The sequence below is a fragment of the Arvicola amphibius genome, chromosome 14, assembly GCF_903992535.2.
Source record: "Arvicola amphibius chromosome 14, mArvAmp1.2, whole genome shotgun sequence".
NCBI classification, from domain to species: domain Eukaryota; kingdom Metazoa; phylum Chordata; class Mammalia; order Rodentia; family Cricetidae; genus Arvicola; species Arvicola amphibius.
In genome coordinates, this window is record NC_052060.1 from 23536615 (window position 1) to 23555078 (window position 18464).

General features: G+C 34.3%; 1 protein-coding gene across 3 annotated transcripts; it reads right to left on the minus strand.

The window, feature by feature from the left end:
* Window positions 1-9626: 9626 nt before the first annotated feature.
* LOC119800654 (pancreatic alpha-amylase) lies at window positions 9627-17832 on the minus strand. Of its 3 annotated transcripts, none has more exons than XM_038310834.1 (10): window positions 17665-17832; window positions 17183-17329; window positions 16272-16460; window positions 15411-15476; window positions 13945-14078; window positions 13008-13130; window positions 12816-12915; window positions 11296-11414; window positions 11063-11188; window positions 9627-9816 (listed from the first exon to the last, which is right to left on the minus strand). In XM_038310834.1, the coding sequence occupies exons 1-10, from the start codon at window positions 17830-17832 to the stop codon at window positions 9627-9629; spliced, it is 1362 nt and encodes a 453-aa protein (XP_038166762.1). The 3 variants fall into 3 exon arrangements, with proteins under 3 accessions (XP_038166762.1, XP_038166760.1, XP_038166763.1); XM_038310832.1 differs by having other exon boundaries at window positions 15246-15476; XM_038310835.1 differs by lacking the exon at window positions 15411-15476.
* Window positions 17833-18464: the final 632 nt, after the last annotated feature.

Sequence of the window (18464 nt, forward strand, 5' to 3'; positions counted from 1 at the left end):
TATCAAAAAGATTGGCATGTAGGCCAATGCAAAATTTCTCTGTCTTAGCACTGGGATAGGTCTCTTAATCATATATTTAGCCAGCAGTACCAACCTTCTACACTAGTATTTGTTCTCAAGTTTACTTTCAATACTGACCCTTTACACCCATGATCTCTGCATATATTTACTTGTTTCTCTGTAATTCATATGTCATTGTGTGAAGTATAATCAATGGAATATTATTAAATTACCAATCAAAACGTAGGGGAATATAGAACTATGATTGTCATTGTCAGGTTTATAAAGTTAATTCAAATTTCCTTTTGTGACTTAAAGCTGATGAAAGAAATAAACTTTCAAATACTGATAAGGATAGAAGGTCAGGTATACATGATTACACTCCTGGCATATTTTCCTAATAAGAATTGGAGAAGTTATCATGCTTCCACTGAAATTCAACAAACAAAATCACTATTGCAAAATATTTGAAGTAATATAATTTTCTAAACAAATTAAACCATGTGGTGATACAAAAAAATTCCTATGGAGACTTGTGATAAGAAACTAAAAATTAACTCTGGTAATCCAAGGCCAGTTTTGTACTGTAACATAACATTACATCCTTCTTTGTCATGCCTGAGCACGGGCCTGGAAGTAGCTATAATTCCAGTCAAAACAGATAAAAACTTCATGCTTAATGAGACTGAAAGTCATACCACTAACAAAGAGAAGGGCCTTATTCTTATGAGGAATTGGCTAGTATAGTAAATTCACAAAGCATTATAAAGGAGAGAAGCAAACATCAGATCATGCACCTAACACTACTTATGAAAATTCTTGTGTCTGTTTTTATTAATTTATGACACTCTTTTTAAAGATATGTTTATTTGATGTACATTGGTCTTTGCCTGCATGCAAGTCTGTGTGAGGGTGTCAGAGCACTGGAACTGGAACTGCAGACAATTGTGAACTGCCACGTGGGTGCTCAGAATTGAACCTGAGATATTTGGATAAGCAACCCGTGCTCCTAAATCCTAAACCATCTCTCCATCCCCTGTGACATAGTTCTAATCATATTGCAGGTTTCTGGTTTAACAATGAGATAGATAGATAGATAGATAGATAGATAGATAGATAGATAGATAGATAGATAGATAGATAGATAGATGGATGATAGATGGATAGATGGATGGATGGATGGATGGATGGATGGATGGATGGATGGATGGATAGACAGACAGACAGACAGAAAGACAGACAGTCAGATAGATAGAGAGAGAGAGAGAGAGAGAGAGAGAGAGAGAGAGGGAGATAGATGATAGATAGATAGATAGATAGATAGATAGATAGATAGATAGATAGATAGATAGATAGATTGTTGAGGGACAATTTTTAATTTTAATTCTATATCTTATGTGACTGTTCATATTAAATTATCTTTAACTAATTATATTATGAAATTGTATGTATACCCAGATATGAGCATATATTTAGGTATTTTCATGTAGAGTCAAATAATTACTGAATATCATTTACTCCACTAAAATAGTGCCCAATGCCTTCCACTAGCAACAAGCAAACAAGTCAGTGAGTTTCAACAAACATGCAGCCATAACACAAAATACAAACTCAGTTGCACTGACAAAATAACATTAAGACACAAACATGAAATTTGTACTCAAACGAAATAGCATAGCCTTTAAAGGATACATACCATGGGCAGCCTTCCAGTGCAATAGGAATCTTCTACTCTGGGTCAAGAATTGTTGACCTAATCTGAGAGGCAGAATTTATTATCAGCTAGGCAAAACATTGTTCTTATTTTTGGCTGTTCTTTTTGGATTCTGTTTCCATAAAACTTTCACCGGTAATCTCCATGATGCACCATGTGCAAAGAACAATGTGTGTTTCCTCTGGCCACAGAATCATTGCAATTCTAGTGTCAGACTAATGGGGTAGATTTCAGAGAACAGGCTGTGCCTTAACCTGAACTGTTCAATTCTGAATAGAATATCAGATTTTGGGTTGTATACTACACTGATTTATCTACTTTATGAGGCATTAGCTCTTCTGAAAACAATGATTGGAGTAGAACAACTTTAAATCATCTTAGAACAGTAAACAGCCACCAACTGCCTAGAAGCACATCAAAAGACAGACAGATCATTTCTTTCCAATTGTTAAAAACAATTTATTTGTGACTTTTAGAATGCTATCAGGAACAATAGACATATGTGCTGATCAATATAACTTTTTGCCACCTGAAGGTATAGTTGAAGTGCAATGAAGGTGTCTCAGGAATTGGTCAGACCATATCCACTACAAGCTACACCAAGAAAAAGTGTAGAATCATTGGGAAGACACTGATTAATAAAAAATTTATCTCCAGATAGCCGGTTTCAAACAATTTCACATTCCCACATTTAGATCTCCTGGTTCTCAAGGGCTACTGCAGCAGTGATTAAAGAGTTACTTTAACACAATATATTGCTCAAGTTACTAGTAGACACTCATGCCACCTATACGATGATGGAGTTGTTTCAGGAGTTGTGAGGGAAAGCTATGGAGTAATGCAAGCTTCGAACTTTTACAGGAAGATGTGATGTGCTAGGTGAATCAGAATTCATGCATGTCGCCCTCCAATATATAATTTATGAAACATTAAAAGATGAAGCTAATGCTAAGATGTTACATAAGTGTTACATATATTTTGAATGTGGAATATCTGTTGAGAAAAACTCCAGCTATGAACAGAGCAAGGATGAAACAGAGATTTTTGTCTGCTGTATCCAGCAAGATAATGGAGATGTGAATTCCTAAGGTTTATAAACTCATACCACACGGCAATGTGGTCAGGATGCTGGGAGTGGAGACTCAGGATTTAGCATTTACTTCTTGGGTTTTGTCCTTTTCTTGGTTTTACTTTCACTATTTTCTATTCCTCCTCTTGACAATGAATCTCTCACCCCATGGCACCTTACACTGAAAGCACATAGAGTAAAATTTTCTTACAGAGTATCACACATGAGATGTTTTTAGTCAGCAAAGGGAATTCGGGACTTAAAATTTAATATATACAGGATGACGGAGACTTTTGGAACTCTTGAAGTCTGGCTAAAGGTACTTTGAATTTGGAGATATACATGAATCTGTGGGGGCCAGAAAAGGAAGGTTTCAGTTTGAACATATGGCATCTTCCAAAAATACATATTTAGTGGAAGTTTCATCCCAAACTTATGAACACATTAAAAATAATAAGATAAGTAGGGTGATTACTACGTTGGTGAATCAATCTAATCAGGTATTATTACGGACTGAGATAGCAGAAGGAATTTCATAGTTAAAGAAGAAAGTCCCTGAGGGCATAGCTTTGAAGGAATGTTTTATCCCTGGCTCCTTCCTGTCTTTCTCCAGTTAATGAACATGAAATGACAAGCTTTGTTTCAGCTCATGATCCCTGTGTTGATGTTCTGCCTCACAGACCAGTTTACATGTAATAAAGGAAGTGGATGTGTGATGAAATCTCTCAAACCATGAATGAAACAAAGAAAATCCTTCCTGCCTTTTTTCTCCGGGATATTTTTTTCACAGTGATGGAAAATTACTAGTGTACTTTTGTTACTGAAATTTTAAATTTGATTCTATATCCTTAAAATGTGTGCCACCAAATTCTTCATTGCATCACTTAAAAAGAATAACGTGTGTGTTTGTCACTGTGGACAATTTGGTCTCCTGCTCTCAAGAGTGACAGTGTATACTGTCATGCATTGAAGTACTCTGTGTTGTAGAAGAATGCCTTTCAGTTTGTATGTTGCCTTATTTTATTTTCTATTACATAAACCAGAAGTTTTTGTGTATTCATCTTAAATACAATAAAGTAAATTGTGACATTTTAAAATATTACTTGAAATGCACATATAGCAATACAACTTACATATTACATAGCATAGTAAGAGAATTATTAGATATGATTCTGAACAGAAGAAAAATGTGAAATTTTCAGTAAAAAAAAACTCACCTTGAAACATTTTTTAAAATATCTTGTTCTAAATGGGTCAATGTAACAAATATACTCAGTGTCTAATTCCTATTGCATTAATGATCAGTAAAATTAAAAGAAAAATAAACTTTCACAATCATTTCATCAAAACTATAATACATGTTTGATTCTTTGGAATATGAAAATACTCTTTCTTCTTCAATACCCAGAAAGATGAAATCACACATCAATCATTGTGTGGTGACTATAGTGGAATTGAAATTAGCGGAAAAATCTCTACATAGTCTTATGATTTTTGTGTCTATTTGCCTATATATATCCTCTCTCATCAAGTAACATTATTCTGTCTATGACTTCTTTCTAAATTTTTAGACTTTACCTATGCGTATGCCTATTTACATATATATGTATGAATGTACATGTTATAGGCTAGGAAAAAGATACGACAAAGAACATGATAGGTTTTTTTCCTTTTTCTTTCTCTCCTTCTAAGTTTGGGTCATCTCACTTAACATTATACTCTCTATGCGCAGGCATTTTTCTGCAATTTTAATTATTTTTATTTTTCTTTATTTTTGTATATTATTCCATTTTGTATATGTACCAAATTTTCTTATCCATCAACTTTTGATTGATATATAGGCCATCCTTGTTGTTGTGAGTGGCGCAGTAACAAACACGGATGTGCAACTATCTCTGTGGTAAGTGCTGGTTGCCATTGGCCATATCAGAGGTGCAGCAAATGGCAATTGAAGGCCAGGGGTCAGTTCACTGAAGAATAGCTCTCTGATGGATATGTCTCATTCAATCAAAGCCTATGAATACAGACTCCAAACTCTCCTTTGCTTCTGCTGTATCTTTGGTATCTGATATTATGGATATGGTGTGGGTATTTCCCCACTACAATATTGCAATATATCTATCTCAGACTTATGAGCATTTATATCTGTGGACTTTCTAGGAGATCAATCCTTCTTAAGTTGTATTGTTTATTTGATTTCTATAATTTTAGCTACCCAGAGTTGATGTGTAGGCTATACAAAGAAATACTGCACAAGTCAGGGATTATATAATCCCTGAAAGCTGTTTTATATCACAGCTCAGGCTGACACAGGATAATGATTACATTTCTAGCTAATAAGACAGCCTTTCTTACTATTAGCTGATTTTTAAGGGTCAAAGTAAGTTCAGATTAAACCAGACCCTGCCTTGAAAGGTTCCCTCCTAATGGGTGTTAAGGCAAACATCCTCAGAATGGCAGTCTAGTTCACAAACACAAACTTGCCAGCTGTCTGATTTGTTGAAGAAAGGTTATGCTAAAGTGACTTAATTACCATGGCACTTTCTCTCCCTGGGTCTAGCTAATTATCTAGGACAGCAATTAACTCTCTGCACAAGGCTACAGAGAATAATCTGACTTCATAGCCCCCCAAAAAAGGTTGCAAGTTTCCTTTTTGTACGGTCTAAAGTTACACAGAGGATAGGAAAATATATTTTAATATTTTAATATGCCTTTAATTTCCCTGTGCCTTGGAAAATGCCATATGTGCTTATACTAGGAGAATTAAGGTGCACCTGAGTCCAGACAAAAGCTTTTCTTCAGAGAGTCTGAAGAAAGCCCCATACTTCGGCTAAACACAAAAATGTTAGTGAGGAGCGATAATATGAGCAAAGGGGTCAAGATCACAATGGGGAAACCCACAGAAACAGCAGACCCCAACTGGTGGGAGCTCATGATTCCAGACTGACAGCTGGGGAACCTCCATAGAATGGAACTAGGCTCTCTGAATTTGGGTAACATTTGTGTGGCTTGGGCAGTCTCTGAGCAGTGAGGCCAGGTTTAACCCTACTGTTTGAATCCTAGCTTCTTCTAGTGATTTATATGGTAGTGAGGACCCTGTGAGATTTGCCCCTCCTACTTTAGCATGTCTATTTGTGATGTACCTGTTGAGATCTTGATTAGGCAGTGCTGTATTTGAGGTATCGCAGGTAAAGATTCCATGTTGTTTCTAGTAGACAGCATCTTACTCCAGACATTCTGGTACGGTGGATCCTGAAAATCTTTCTGCCTCCTCTCCTGTGATCTTTTCTGAGACCACAGTGTAGGGCTGATGTTGTTGATCTACCAAGTGGAGCTGCACATATCAGTTGATCTCTGTACTTTGGCCAGTTGAGATTTTCTTTAGCGTATTAAAAACAGAAGTTTCTTTTATGTGTAGTGTAAACTACACACACCTGTGTGTATAAGATTAAGTATTTATAAGCATTTTGGAATTACGCTGGTCTAGTAGGATGGTGGTGGTGTGCTCTCTAACATTCATAGCCTCACGGGCCCTGAGTAGTTGGCTAGGATTTTAAAAAAAAAAAAGATGTGATTTTCCTCCTGTAGAGTGAGCCTTAAGTCCAGCTAGATAGTTGTTGATTACTGCCAAAATATGAGTGACACATTACACCGTAAGGCAATCTTGGTATTGTTGTCATTGTTGTGAGTCATAAGCATCAAAGCTGAGTAGGACTTTTTATTGTATCTATCACTTTTCCGTATGCATTGAACCTTCAGAAATGAGGATTTTATATCAAATATAATTCAAATCTGCCAAGCATATGTTAATATGATAATAATGATGATGAAGATGATAAAGATAATAATGAGAGATAAATGATCCAAAATTTGCAAAAAGTGGTTGAATGGAAGCAACTGAAAAGATGGACCAGAGTAGAGATTAGAGAAAGAAGAAGAAATGGAGGAAATAATTACATTTATTTATATTTAAACATTTATTGGATAAAATAAAATGTGGAGAGGCCAGCCTGGTCTACAAGAGCTAGTTCCAGGACAGGCTCTAGAAACTACAGGGAAACCCTGTCTCGAAAAACCAAAAAAAAAAAAAAAAAAAAAAAAAAAAAAAAAAAAAAAAAATGGGGCATGAGTTTGTGGTTAGAATACACATGATATGAAAGTAAGGAAGAGTATGGGCTGAATATAAGGATCAGTCGACGACGAATTAAAGTGACGGAGGTGGATCAACCAAACTATGTATAGAAGAAAGAGCCATATGAAAATCCACTATTTGTTAGCTTTTTAATTAAAAAAAAAATAAACAGAATCCGAAGAGAACTCCTCTGCTTAATTAGATAATACAGCCACAAAAACAATCATAGTATTAAACAAAGGTGAGTGGCAGACATGACATAATCCCATCAAATCACTTTGCTACTTATAGACAAAAGTATTCACCAAACTACGGCTAGTTCAATCAATGAGAAAAAGCATAAATTTATGCCACCTGGTCCAATATTGGCCTAACAACTACAACTTAACTAATATCTTTGTGGGTAGATTTTCGGCATGATGCATAGCAGGACATTTGATCACGGCTGTAAATACATGGTTATTAAAATTAACAGAACTAGGGACCAAGGTACTACTATTGTTGTGCATATTTTCCAGAATACCTGAAGAATTTTTACATATCGAACCAAGAGGAATTTTCAGAAAAGAACTGCCAGAAGAGCCGGGTTTCTCCCTCAGTTTTGTGTCAGAAAGTCTACTATGCTTTCATGGAACACCACCTCTCCAAAAATTAAGTGAGAAAGCCGGGCAGTGGTGGCGCACGCCTTTAATCCCAGCACTCGGGAGGCAGAGGCAGGCGGATCTCTGTGAGTTCGAGACCAGCCTGGTCTACAAGAGCTAGCTCCAGGACAGGCTCTAAAGCTGCAGAGAAACCCTGTCTCGAAAAAACCAAAAAATAAAAAAATAAATAAATAAAATTAACTGAGAGGCATAAAAAGGACTTGATAAGCAGGAAATAAAGGGTCTGGCTGATGTTTTACTCAACTTTGACCAGTGAAGTTTGTCTTTGCAGTTAGTGGTAGCTAGTGCTGAGAGTCATAATTCATCCAGTCACAAAAACACGACTGCCTACTGACATTTCCTCCCTAAAAGATCTTTTCTGTAACCATTTCCAGGCACAATAGATGATTAAGGAAGTGATCACGTAAGAGTCACAGAATGAAAGGAATCCTGGGAAGAGGAGTCATCTGTTCAGGATGTCACTGTTGTACCCATGCACATATAATATCAGTGTTTGTCTGCAGAAGTCCCACAGAACTCTGGAGACATCAACATTCCACTGTAAATCAGGCAAAACTGAAAGGTCCCAAGACTGCATGAATGGCTTCTAGACTGTTAGTCATTGCTTCACTATATGGAGTCATTGTGACCACTGACAATTTATTTTTATCAAGAAAATAGCTTTCCACTCTCATTCATGAGAGCATTGTACTTAAGTGCCAAATATCAACTAAAAAAAAAAGTTGAACATGTGTGTGCATGTGTATGGGTGCTCTAAAGTGAATGGGAAATGGAAAAGATGGAAGTGGAAAAAATATAAAAGATGATATGTGTATCTTATAGGATGTTGATTTATGATCAACATACAGTATACGTGTGTGTAGTGTGGAATTAGGAAAAAAATAATTTTTCTTGAATCACTGTTTATAAGAGAAATTTGAATAAAGTGATAGCTAGATAAAATTAAACAATGATGTATTCCCAGGTGGCCAAAGGTATGTTTACTTAGTGATTAGATGGTGAGTGAATTTCACATTGGAGCACTGGACTGAGCTCCCAAGGTCCTGATGAGGAGCAGAAGGAGCGAGAACATGAGGGAGAAAGTCAGGAACGTGAGGGGTGCGTTCACTCATGGAGACGGTGGGACAGAACTAAAGGGAGATCACCAACTCCAGTTGGAATGGGACTGATGGATCATGCGACCAAACCCGTCTCTCTGAATGTGGCCAACAGCGGGGGCTGACTGAGAAGCAAAGGACATTGGCGCTGGGCTCTGATTCTTCTGCATGGACGGGCTCTGTGGGAGCCTTCTCAGCTTGGTCGATCACCTTCCTGGACCTGGGGGGAGTTGGGAGGACCTTGGACTTAGCATAGAGTGGGGAACCCTGATGGCTCCTTGGCCTTGAGAGGGAGGGAGGGGAGGTATGGGTGAAGGGAAGGGGAGGGAAGGGGGAGAAGGAGGGGCGGGAAGGGGGAGGAGGAGCGGAGGGAGGGGGAGGAGGAGGGAAGGAGATGGAAATTTTTAAATATAAAAAAAAATAAACCATGAGAATGAAAAAAAAAATTTTATGCAATGTCTAGAAATACATGATGGAAATTACATTGATGGTAAAGCAATGTATTCGTAAGGATGCAATCCAGATTTCTGAGAATTTTCTTGGGAAAAATATAGATTTTTCTGCTAATTCATAGTAAATCTTAGATATTGTTATCTGATAATATAGGTGAGGTTTATAATTTCTGCATATTTAGGTTGATTGTTTATGGCTTTTAATTAAAAGAAAGAATCTCTGCAATTAACTTACTTATGAGTTAGCAACATTGCTCAGCATGTAAAGGTGCTTTCCTGGGAATTCTGATGACTTAAGTGTGACCTCACAGCCCATTGGCAAAGGGAGTTAGGCAAAGCCATGACACAGGTTGTTCCAACATCCTACATATACTCCAGGGCTCGAAATAAACAACACACATGCACACATCATAATAAATAAGAGAAAAATAAAAAATAATAAGGCACACATAAAAAAGAAACACACTTAATTGATGATTTACATGTATTTAATTTGGTTCTCACAATTTTGATTCAGCATGGATTGCAATAAATGGGTCTTCAGCAGAGTTACTAATAGAAAAGTGAGCTTTGCCATCACTGCCAACACTGACTTTAGTTCCAGTGCATTTGCCATTTATCTTATCTCCAGAAATGACATCACAGTATGTGCCAGCAGGAAGACCAGTCTGTAAAGTTTTTGACAAAGCCCTAAAAAAGGAGTATTTTACATAAATTTAAACCACTCAAATGCAGGAAGATCTGTTATCAATAAAATTATAAATATAGATCCTTAAAAAAATCAGTGAATCCCAAAGAAAATACAGTAAGTGGAGGAGTAAGAGAATTCTCCAGACTGTAGACATTATTATAAATGTCTGTTAGTTCCATGGGCGCTGGTGACTGCCACCAGGCAAAGAAAGCTAAAGAATCCAGTGAGGCTCAGTAGTAAAGGCTTCCTGGGAGGACCATCATTTTTTCAAGTTCGTGCTCTGATGGATTTAAACTGATGTCTTCTAAAAATGTTAGCAGCATCATTTTCTCCCAAAGTTATTAGATTACAAGACACCACAAAGGACTTTTTCTATAATTAAACATTATCTAGCATTTGTATGGATACAGATAAGCTTGTATTAGGAAACTGTCTGTATAAAGTAATTCTAGTATTCCCAAACCACCAGCCATGTGTTCTTTCAAAAAATTATGTACCTTAAATTATTTTGTTCTAAACCAATAAAATATGACTTGTTGAACAAAAAGATAGCTGATTTAGACAGTTCACTGACTCTCAAAAAGATTCTCCGAGTAATAATTATTTTATGACTGTTTATTTTGTTTTTTGAGAGACAGGATCTCTTTACACATCCTTGGCCTCAAACCCATGGCAATATGGGTTCCTCTGTCTGCTGGCATTAAAGACTTTAGCCTCCACTCTTGGTTTCTTAGCTAGACCACTCAGATGAAAAAAAAAAAACACAGTGGAAGGGCAATAATGAAAGTTTTAAAATCAAAACTCAGCAGCTTATTGAAGATACTCATAGACCAGATTCAAATATTCATATATTTTTAAACATTTAAAAAAGAGTAGAAATTGAAGACTCTGTATAAGTATAATGGATAAAAAGTAGGCGATATTCAAAGGTTGTGGGAAAGTACTCCAGTCCTATTATGATACATTGTTTAATGATGTTAAGACTTATATTTACTATTTATATGCTTTGTGAAATGTGTCAAATGAGCTTGCAAATACGAATACATGCTACTGCCATTTTAAGCTATGTTAAAAGAAATAATATATAAGCAAATATTGTTTTTCTTCTGTATCCTGAACAATTATTTTGGGGCATAAACTCATTATTTAACGATTTTTCACATATGAAAGATATTAATGAACAGGAAAAGAAAAGATCTAAGCATATAATAGTATATGATCCCACTTTAACTTATATTGACTTACTTGTCTTCATTGTTAAAGACAATGAATCCTTTGTTTCCTCTCCCAAAAGCTACTTGGTTGCTGCCATTATCCCACCAGTTTGAGAAAGGCTGACCATTGACTACGTTTCTGAAGGCAACCATGTTCCTAGAAGCACAGTATCATGTGAAATTCTGGTACCCGTAAACTTCAACAATTTTAAACAGAAGTTAAGTCACTTTCTTATTAGACAAGGTCCGTGGGGAAATTCCCACCTTATTTGACGCCATCGATGTTCACAGACCCAGTCGTTGCCACAAGTCGTGTCTGCATTAATGGTCACTTCTTTCGTTACTCCATTTTTATTAGGTGGTCCAATCCAGTCATTCACATCCTTAATTATCAAAAGAATCAGGTCATTTGAGTGCTTGTGTCTGCCCAATTCTTTCCACTGGTGCAAACCTTTTATGCTACTTCTTTCTTTGCAGTGTCTAAGTCCTGCAGTGTTTTATGGACCTTCACTTCTGTGCAAATTCATATTTTCTACTACTCAATTCAAACCGACAGTAGCAATTCTTAAACTTTTCATTCTATCAAAGAAGTACCACTAACATCACTTCTAAATACAACTAAAATCTCTTCAATGTCGTCTAATATCAGTACAATTAGAGACAGGAACACTAGCATTAGAGAACAGACTTCAGTCACTACCTGAGAAGTAGTGACTTCTTCATACATAATATGCATGTCCTCATACATATGCATGTTCTTCATACATCTTCATACATAATATGCATGTCCTCAGTTTATCCATAAAAATGGGGCATAGCTCTAAGCTACTCAGAAATTTCAAGAGCATATATTAAAATGCTTTTAATATAAGAATTTATAAGCTAATATTAGTTGATTTCTTACTACTTGCTTGTTAAATGTGTTTATAAAATATCCTGACTTTCCTTATAGAGCTTAACAAAGTATAAATGCACATTTGATGATGGTTGAATGGTAAATACATTTCTGAAAAATAGAAAGGCTCATTCGAGTCTGAAAGCTCTTCAGGATTAGAGCAAATTTCAATAAAAACAGAAGGAAACTCATTTTCAAAAGAAAATAGGAAAAATTGGTTTTCAGTTGTCTAAAGAAGAAACATTTCTATTTTATATTTGATGTTTCCCTCTGAAGCTAGATTCTTGCATTGAAAGAAAAATTTCACATAGTCTGTCAGATATCTAAAGGTTTTATTTCCTAGATTAATTTTGAAATTGTTTAAACTTTTGCACTTAACAAACAATACATAATATTTGTAATTCTTAGATTAATTTTAAAATTGTTTCTGCTTAGGCACCTAATCAACAACTTATATTGTATATAATTCTGTAAACACATATTGTTTATAGACTTCTAGCAAATCATTGTTGTGTAATTTTCAATCTATTATACTCCTTAATCTCCTTCAATTCAGATACCTTCTTTTGCCACAGGAAAAAAAATAAAAGTATCTTAATACACTAACATTGAATTAGAAAGAATTTGAAATTCTACTCAATGTTAGCAGACATTATCCCCGTTAAGTTTTATGGTGAACTTTATCAGGAATACCTATTTTTATTCTGTCCTTTCTCCTATTTAAATTACTGCTTTTCCTATCAGGTATACTTTCAATGTCTTTACCGTACAAAAATTGGTGAATAAACACGTAATAATAAGTATCATATGCTACAATTTCATGTGAAATTAAATCGAAACCTCTTCCTTTTCTAGATTACAATGTTCTTTGAAGAATTTTAAGACTTACTTTTCCATTCTGGAACTTTCTTGTCCAACGGTAACTTGACATTACTCGCGTGAATCCATAAGGATGAGCCAACATAAATCCAACTGCCATTTTATACATTCTGAAATTTTAAAAATGGTTTTAAAGCAGAAGTATATAAAGTAATGCGATCGTTAAAAAGAGATTACACAACAGCAAAGAATGTTCTCCCACCTAGCATCCCAGAAGGTCAGGATGGATGCACCTCCAGCACCATGTCCTCGCTGATTATCATGGTTGTCCACAAATACAAGGGCTCTGTCAGTAGGCACGAAACCCCAACCTTCTCCCCAGTTCCTACATTTAAAAAAAAGCAAATTATTATTTCACAATGCTTAGACTAACTTTACATATGGCATCCTGAGTTATCTAAATAAATGACAATTCCATATTAAATCTCTCTTATAGGAACACATGAACATATATATATATGTGTGTGTGTGTTCGTATATATATGTATATATGTTCATATATGTATATATGTTCATGTGTTCCTATAAGAGAGATTCATATGTACATATATATGTACTCATATATACATATATATGAACATAGAATATTATTTTCTATGATGATATATATCCCATTTGGTTGTTATGGTATAATCTTTTATTCTTAAAGTGTTTATTTTCTTTAAAATTTTTATTGAATTGTAATGTTATGGACTTGAAAAGCAAAAAATCCATTTGATGTTATGTAAAGTAGAAATCTGCAGTTCTATTATTATAAAAACACTAAAATTTTCAAATTAACTCTTTGATATAAAATATTTAAACTTCATACTTGACATTATAAGTATCATTTATGTATATAGCTATTCTTGTAATAATAATCTAGCTTTAATAGAACATATATAAACATTCCTGAAAAGTAATGGATTTATTACAAACAGACAAAAACCACTAAGTGAAAGTTTGGAAATCTAGGGCTACCTGGTGAATGACATCCAAACAGAAAAATAATTTGGTGGAGTTTAAAAACATTGAGCCTAATAATTAATCATAGTTGTTTAAATGAGAATAGTACTGTAATGTACTATTATAATAATAGTACTGATATCAAATGACATAAAATCTATGACAGAGAAAATGAATAAAAGGTGTATATTTACTTTAAATAGGCCATCTTCTCTCCATTCCACTTGCGGATAACTGTGCCAAGTTTTGCTCCATACTTGAATTCTGTCACACGACCATTTCCAAAGTACTCACTACTTTTAATTGCCTCGCCACCCAGATCAATGACCTAGTAGATACATTGGGTCAGCTGTAATTTTTAATATAAAGTTAAAGCATATTATTGAAATATAATGTCATTCAGAAATCCTTATAATATTTGTGTTATTTGAAATGATCCTAATGGTTTTCTTTCTACTAAGATTCTGAGTTTTTCATAAATTATATGTCACAATATTTAAAGAATCCAAATGATAGGGTCACTTCTTATCCTCCTCCGGGGTGGTTAACATAGGGGAAAATTCATTAGTTCATATTGATATAATGCTTGTTGTCAAGTGAGCATCAGATGTTTATAAACTCATTAGTGTTTCCAGGGAAACAGAGCTTCAAAGGCATTATCCCAGTACACTTCAAATGATATTATTGCCACAAAGAATTCTTCATCACTTTGCAAACTGATACTGTGAGATGAATCTCAAACTATATAAAAACAATATGAGTGCTCTATCTTTTATAATGATATCTGGGAATTTAGAAAATGAATTAACAAAATTTGCACAAAGTTGGAACCTGCTGTGGTAAAGAATTAACTGTGCTACTTACAAATAACCACAATCTATTATTAAGTAATTGAATTCTACAGTGTATAACTGACTGAAATATTAACCTATATTATGAATTTTATGCTTAGTAAAATCTACTACCTAATTTTCAAAGTGATGACATTTAAGAAATAGCCCACAAGGGCTCAAAATTATACAAAGAAATATAGAAACTGTAGGCAACTGAGGAAATTGGGAAATAAAAATCAGGAAAGGCTATATTAATTGGTTGTCTAGTACCAATATATAAATATATTTAGCAATGTAGAATATATCAGTTATAATTAAGAGCATATATATTTATACATATATATACATATATTCCTAAATACAATATGTTTAACAATTTTAAAAATATTTAGAAACAAGTATGTAAATTTATATAACTTAAGAACATGTGTATATAAGTATATATAAATATGCTCTTAAATATGAATATATAATATATAAGAACACATATATGTACATACATAGTATGTGTGTTCAATAAACAAAGAGTCAAAAGAAAGCCCACAAACTTTAAGGAGAATATGAAGGCATATATGGGAGAGTTTAGAGAGAGGAAAGGGAAGGAAGAAACATTGCAATTAAATTATAGTATTAAATTTCAAAAAACATGTATATTGTTTTACCTCTTGAAAAATGAATGGCTTGCTTCCTGCAGAGAACCATTTTGTATTTAAGTTATGTAGTTTGTCCAAAATCGCCTTTATGTCTCCAGGCCACATGTGCTTAGCAGCATCAAGTCTGAACCCTGCTACACCAATGTCAATGAGACGGTTCATGTAGTCAGCCACCTTGCCACGAACATAACTTTTATCAAGTGCAAGATCCAGAAGGCCAGACAGACGACAATTTCTGACCTATTTTTTAAAAGATGATGTATACAATGACACATATGGTTTATGAATTCACTGCTTCATTCAGTCCTTCATTCATTTACAAATGGATATTTTCTTATTGCATTTACTTAGATCATAGAATATTGTCTTTCCTTAGAACATGAGGAGTACTGATGATTTAATTTGAACACAGATTTTAAAAAAAAATTGTGGTAGATACAGAACTATCAGATAAAATTGGTAAGAATTTTAGCTGGCTAATTCTTTTTTTTTCTCCATCTTTTTCTCTATTTTTTTCTTCTCTCTGTTCTCCATCCCTTCTCCTATTCTCTCACAACTTCTGATCTCCTCTTCCTCCCTTTTTCTCTTTACTTTATTTATTTTATTTTATATTTGATCTTTCTTTATTTTTCATTGTTTACAGATTCAATTCCAGAAATTTTTACAAGTTAAGTAAGCATACTACTTCAAATGTGAAAATATAGCCAATAATTGAAATGGTTTTAAAATAGTTATTGTTATTTTTAATAATTTTTCCATACTGCAATGTTTATATAATTGATGAAACCATGCTTTTAATTTTTTCACCCAAGGTCACCAGAGTATATCTCCATTTCATAATTGAATTTTGGTGTATCCCTAAAAATCATGCAATAAAAATCCAGTACATTTTTTCCATTTCTATTATTCAAGATTTTTTTCATAGGATCTCTTTTCCTATGGAATCTGAATATGTCTAATGGTTTTCCATAAATTCCTTGTGCATTTCTAGATACCTTGATGCTTCTTTATTCTGATTAATATTTCTCTTATTACCTGATTAGCATCATTGTAGTTATTAATTTCTCCGTTGCATTTTCCGTCATTAAAATGGGTAGCAGAATATGAAACTCCAGGGAAGTCCCTGTTATTGGCATTGTAGTAAGTTCCACAGGTACTGCTTGTCCCTGCACCACCGCCTGCGCCACACATGTGGTTAATAACTGCATCCACATAAATACGGACCTGGAGAAGAAAAGTGCATTCTTCAGCTAGACTCAGGAATCTAAGTTTCAGTCGCAAAATTGTAACATGCTAGGAAATCTCCAAAACATATATTCCAATTCTTGATACATTTATGTTAGAAAAGAGAGTCAAGTGGGAAAGGAAAATAATGTGAAATTAGATCAACAGTGTCCTAATATTAAGAAAAGGATATAGAACTGCTCAATGGAGCTAAACAAAAACTATTACAATTATAAACAAAAAAAAAAATCTGGTTTTGAGGAAGGAAAGCACAGTTTAAAAATGACAGTACTGTGTTTCAAATTTTTCAGCATCACTAGAAGAATGGTGATTGCAATATATGTTGTGAATCTGAAGACCAGGAGGTAGATAGATATCTCTTCATTATAGGAGAAAGTGGGTACTTACCATTAAACACAATGATGGGGAAGAAAATCTAAGAATTGTTGGGAGAAAAAGGAATTATATAAAATAATTAATCCTCACATATGGCCTAATACCTAACAGAAATATGGTATTTGAAGCTATTAATTTTAAAAGTAAACATTTTGCAGTATTAAGGAATTTAAAAGGTGACAATAAGACAGAAGAATATTTTTATTAATAGAAAAATATGCAATGTAAGATTTCAGAAATTTAAAATCTACTCAAACAGAAAGAACTTGAAACAAAGAGAAATATTGTATATATAATAACTGTAAAGAAAATGTGACTTCACTTACACCAACATTGTTGCACCTCTTCACCATGTCCTTGAATTCATCTTCATTTCCAGACCTTGTGCATATTTTGTAGCTAATTGGTTGGTATCTTTCCCACCATGGCCTTGACGGATTAGAAACCACAATATTTTCATTGGGTGGAGAGACCTACAAATAGAACTATTATAATTAGTGCTGGATTAAAGCTTACCTTATATAATTAAATCTTGATAAAAACCTATAAGTGATCCAATTTATTTCTCACGCTGTGCATATGCAGATCTGTTGATTAACAACCACATGAAAATATGGAAGGATATTGCAGAGTTCCTGTGTAAATATCCTACAACAAAGTATAAAGAAGCCACCCCTACCAAAACGTTTCCTTCCACAGGAAAGGTATATGTGAAAAAAAGTTATCCTTCAAACTCACTGGTCTTGATTATAATACACTTTTATGTGAGCACAGTGAACTCAGCATTTGAATTTTAAACAAATCTTACCTGCACACCTCCAAATCCCTTAGGAGCTAAGTATCTCTCACATTCCTTGGCAATATCAACCCAGCGCCACTCAAACAGGTGGACGATAGAAGTCCGTCCATGTTGAGTGTGTGGGTCATACTGAGCCCAGCAGAACCCAATGAGGGAAAGCAACAGGAAGAACTTCATTTTGCTTTGAAGTTGTCAGTGTTCTCTCTACCACCTCTTTATATACTGAAAGAGGGAAATTTTGCAAAGTAAATGTTCATGAATAAATATTTAGAGTACAAGCTATAATCTGAAAGAGATTAGCAGCAATGATGTGAGCAGATGAAGAATCCTCAGAAACTCCCATGGAGAATAAACTTAGGATCTTTTAAGGTCAAGTATTATTTGATTGGTATTACATCTTGTTTGTTATATCCTCTATTAGTACATCACAACTGAAACCAAATATATCTAGAACTTTCCATATTTAAATCTTTGTATTGCCCATTACAAACAGTTATGGAATCATCAATTCAGCTTCTGGCTTCTTACTTAGATTCTTTTCGCATTTTAATAATTTCTTTCAATTTTAAGAAACAGAAAAGCGTGATGGCATGTTCCTGCTATTTTAGTACTAAAGTGAAAGAGAAATTAGGATATCAGGCAGTTCAGAAAATATATAGAGAAAGTCCTCAAAACAAATAGATTAATAAAAATTATATAAGGAATTACATTAAATTTAAATGCCTCTGGATCATACATATATGTATTTCCCATTCATCAATCCACAGGATCAATCAGTGGTCAGAGCAGTATTCCTGAAATATTGCTTA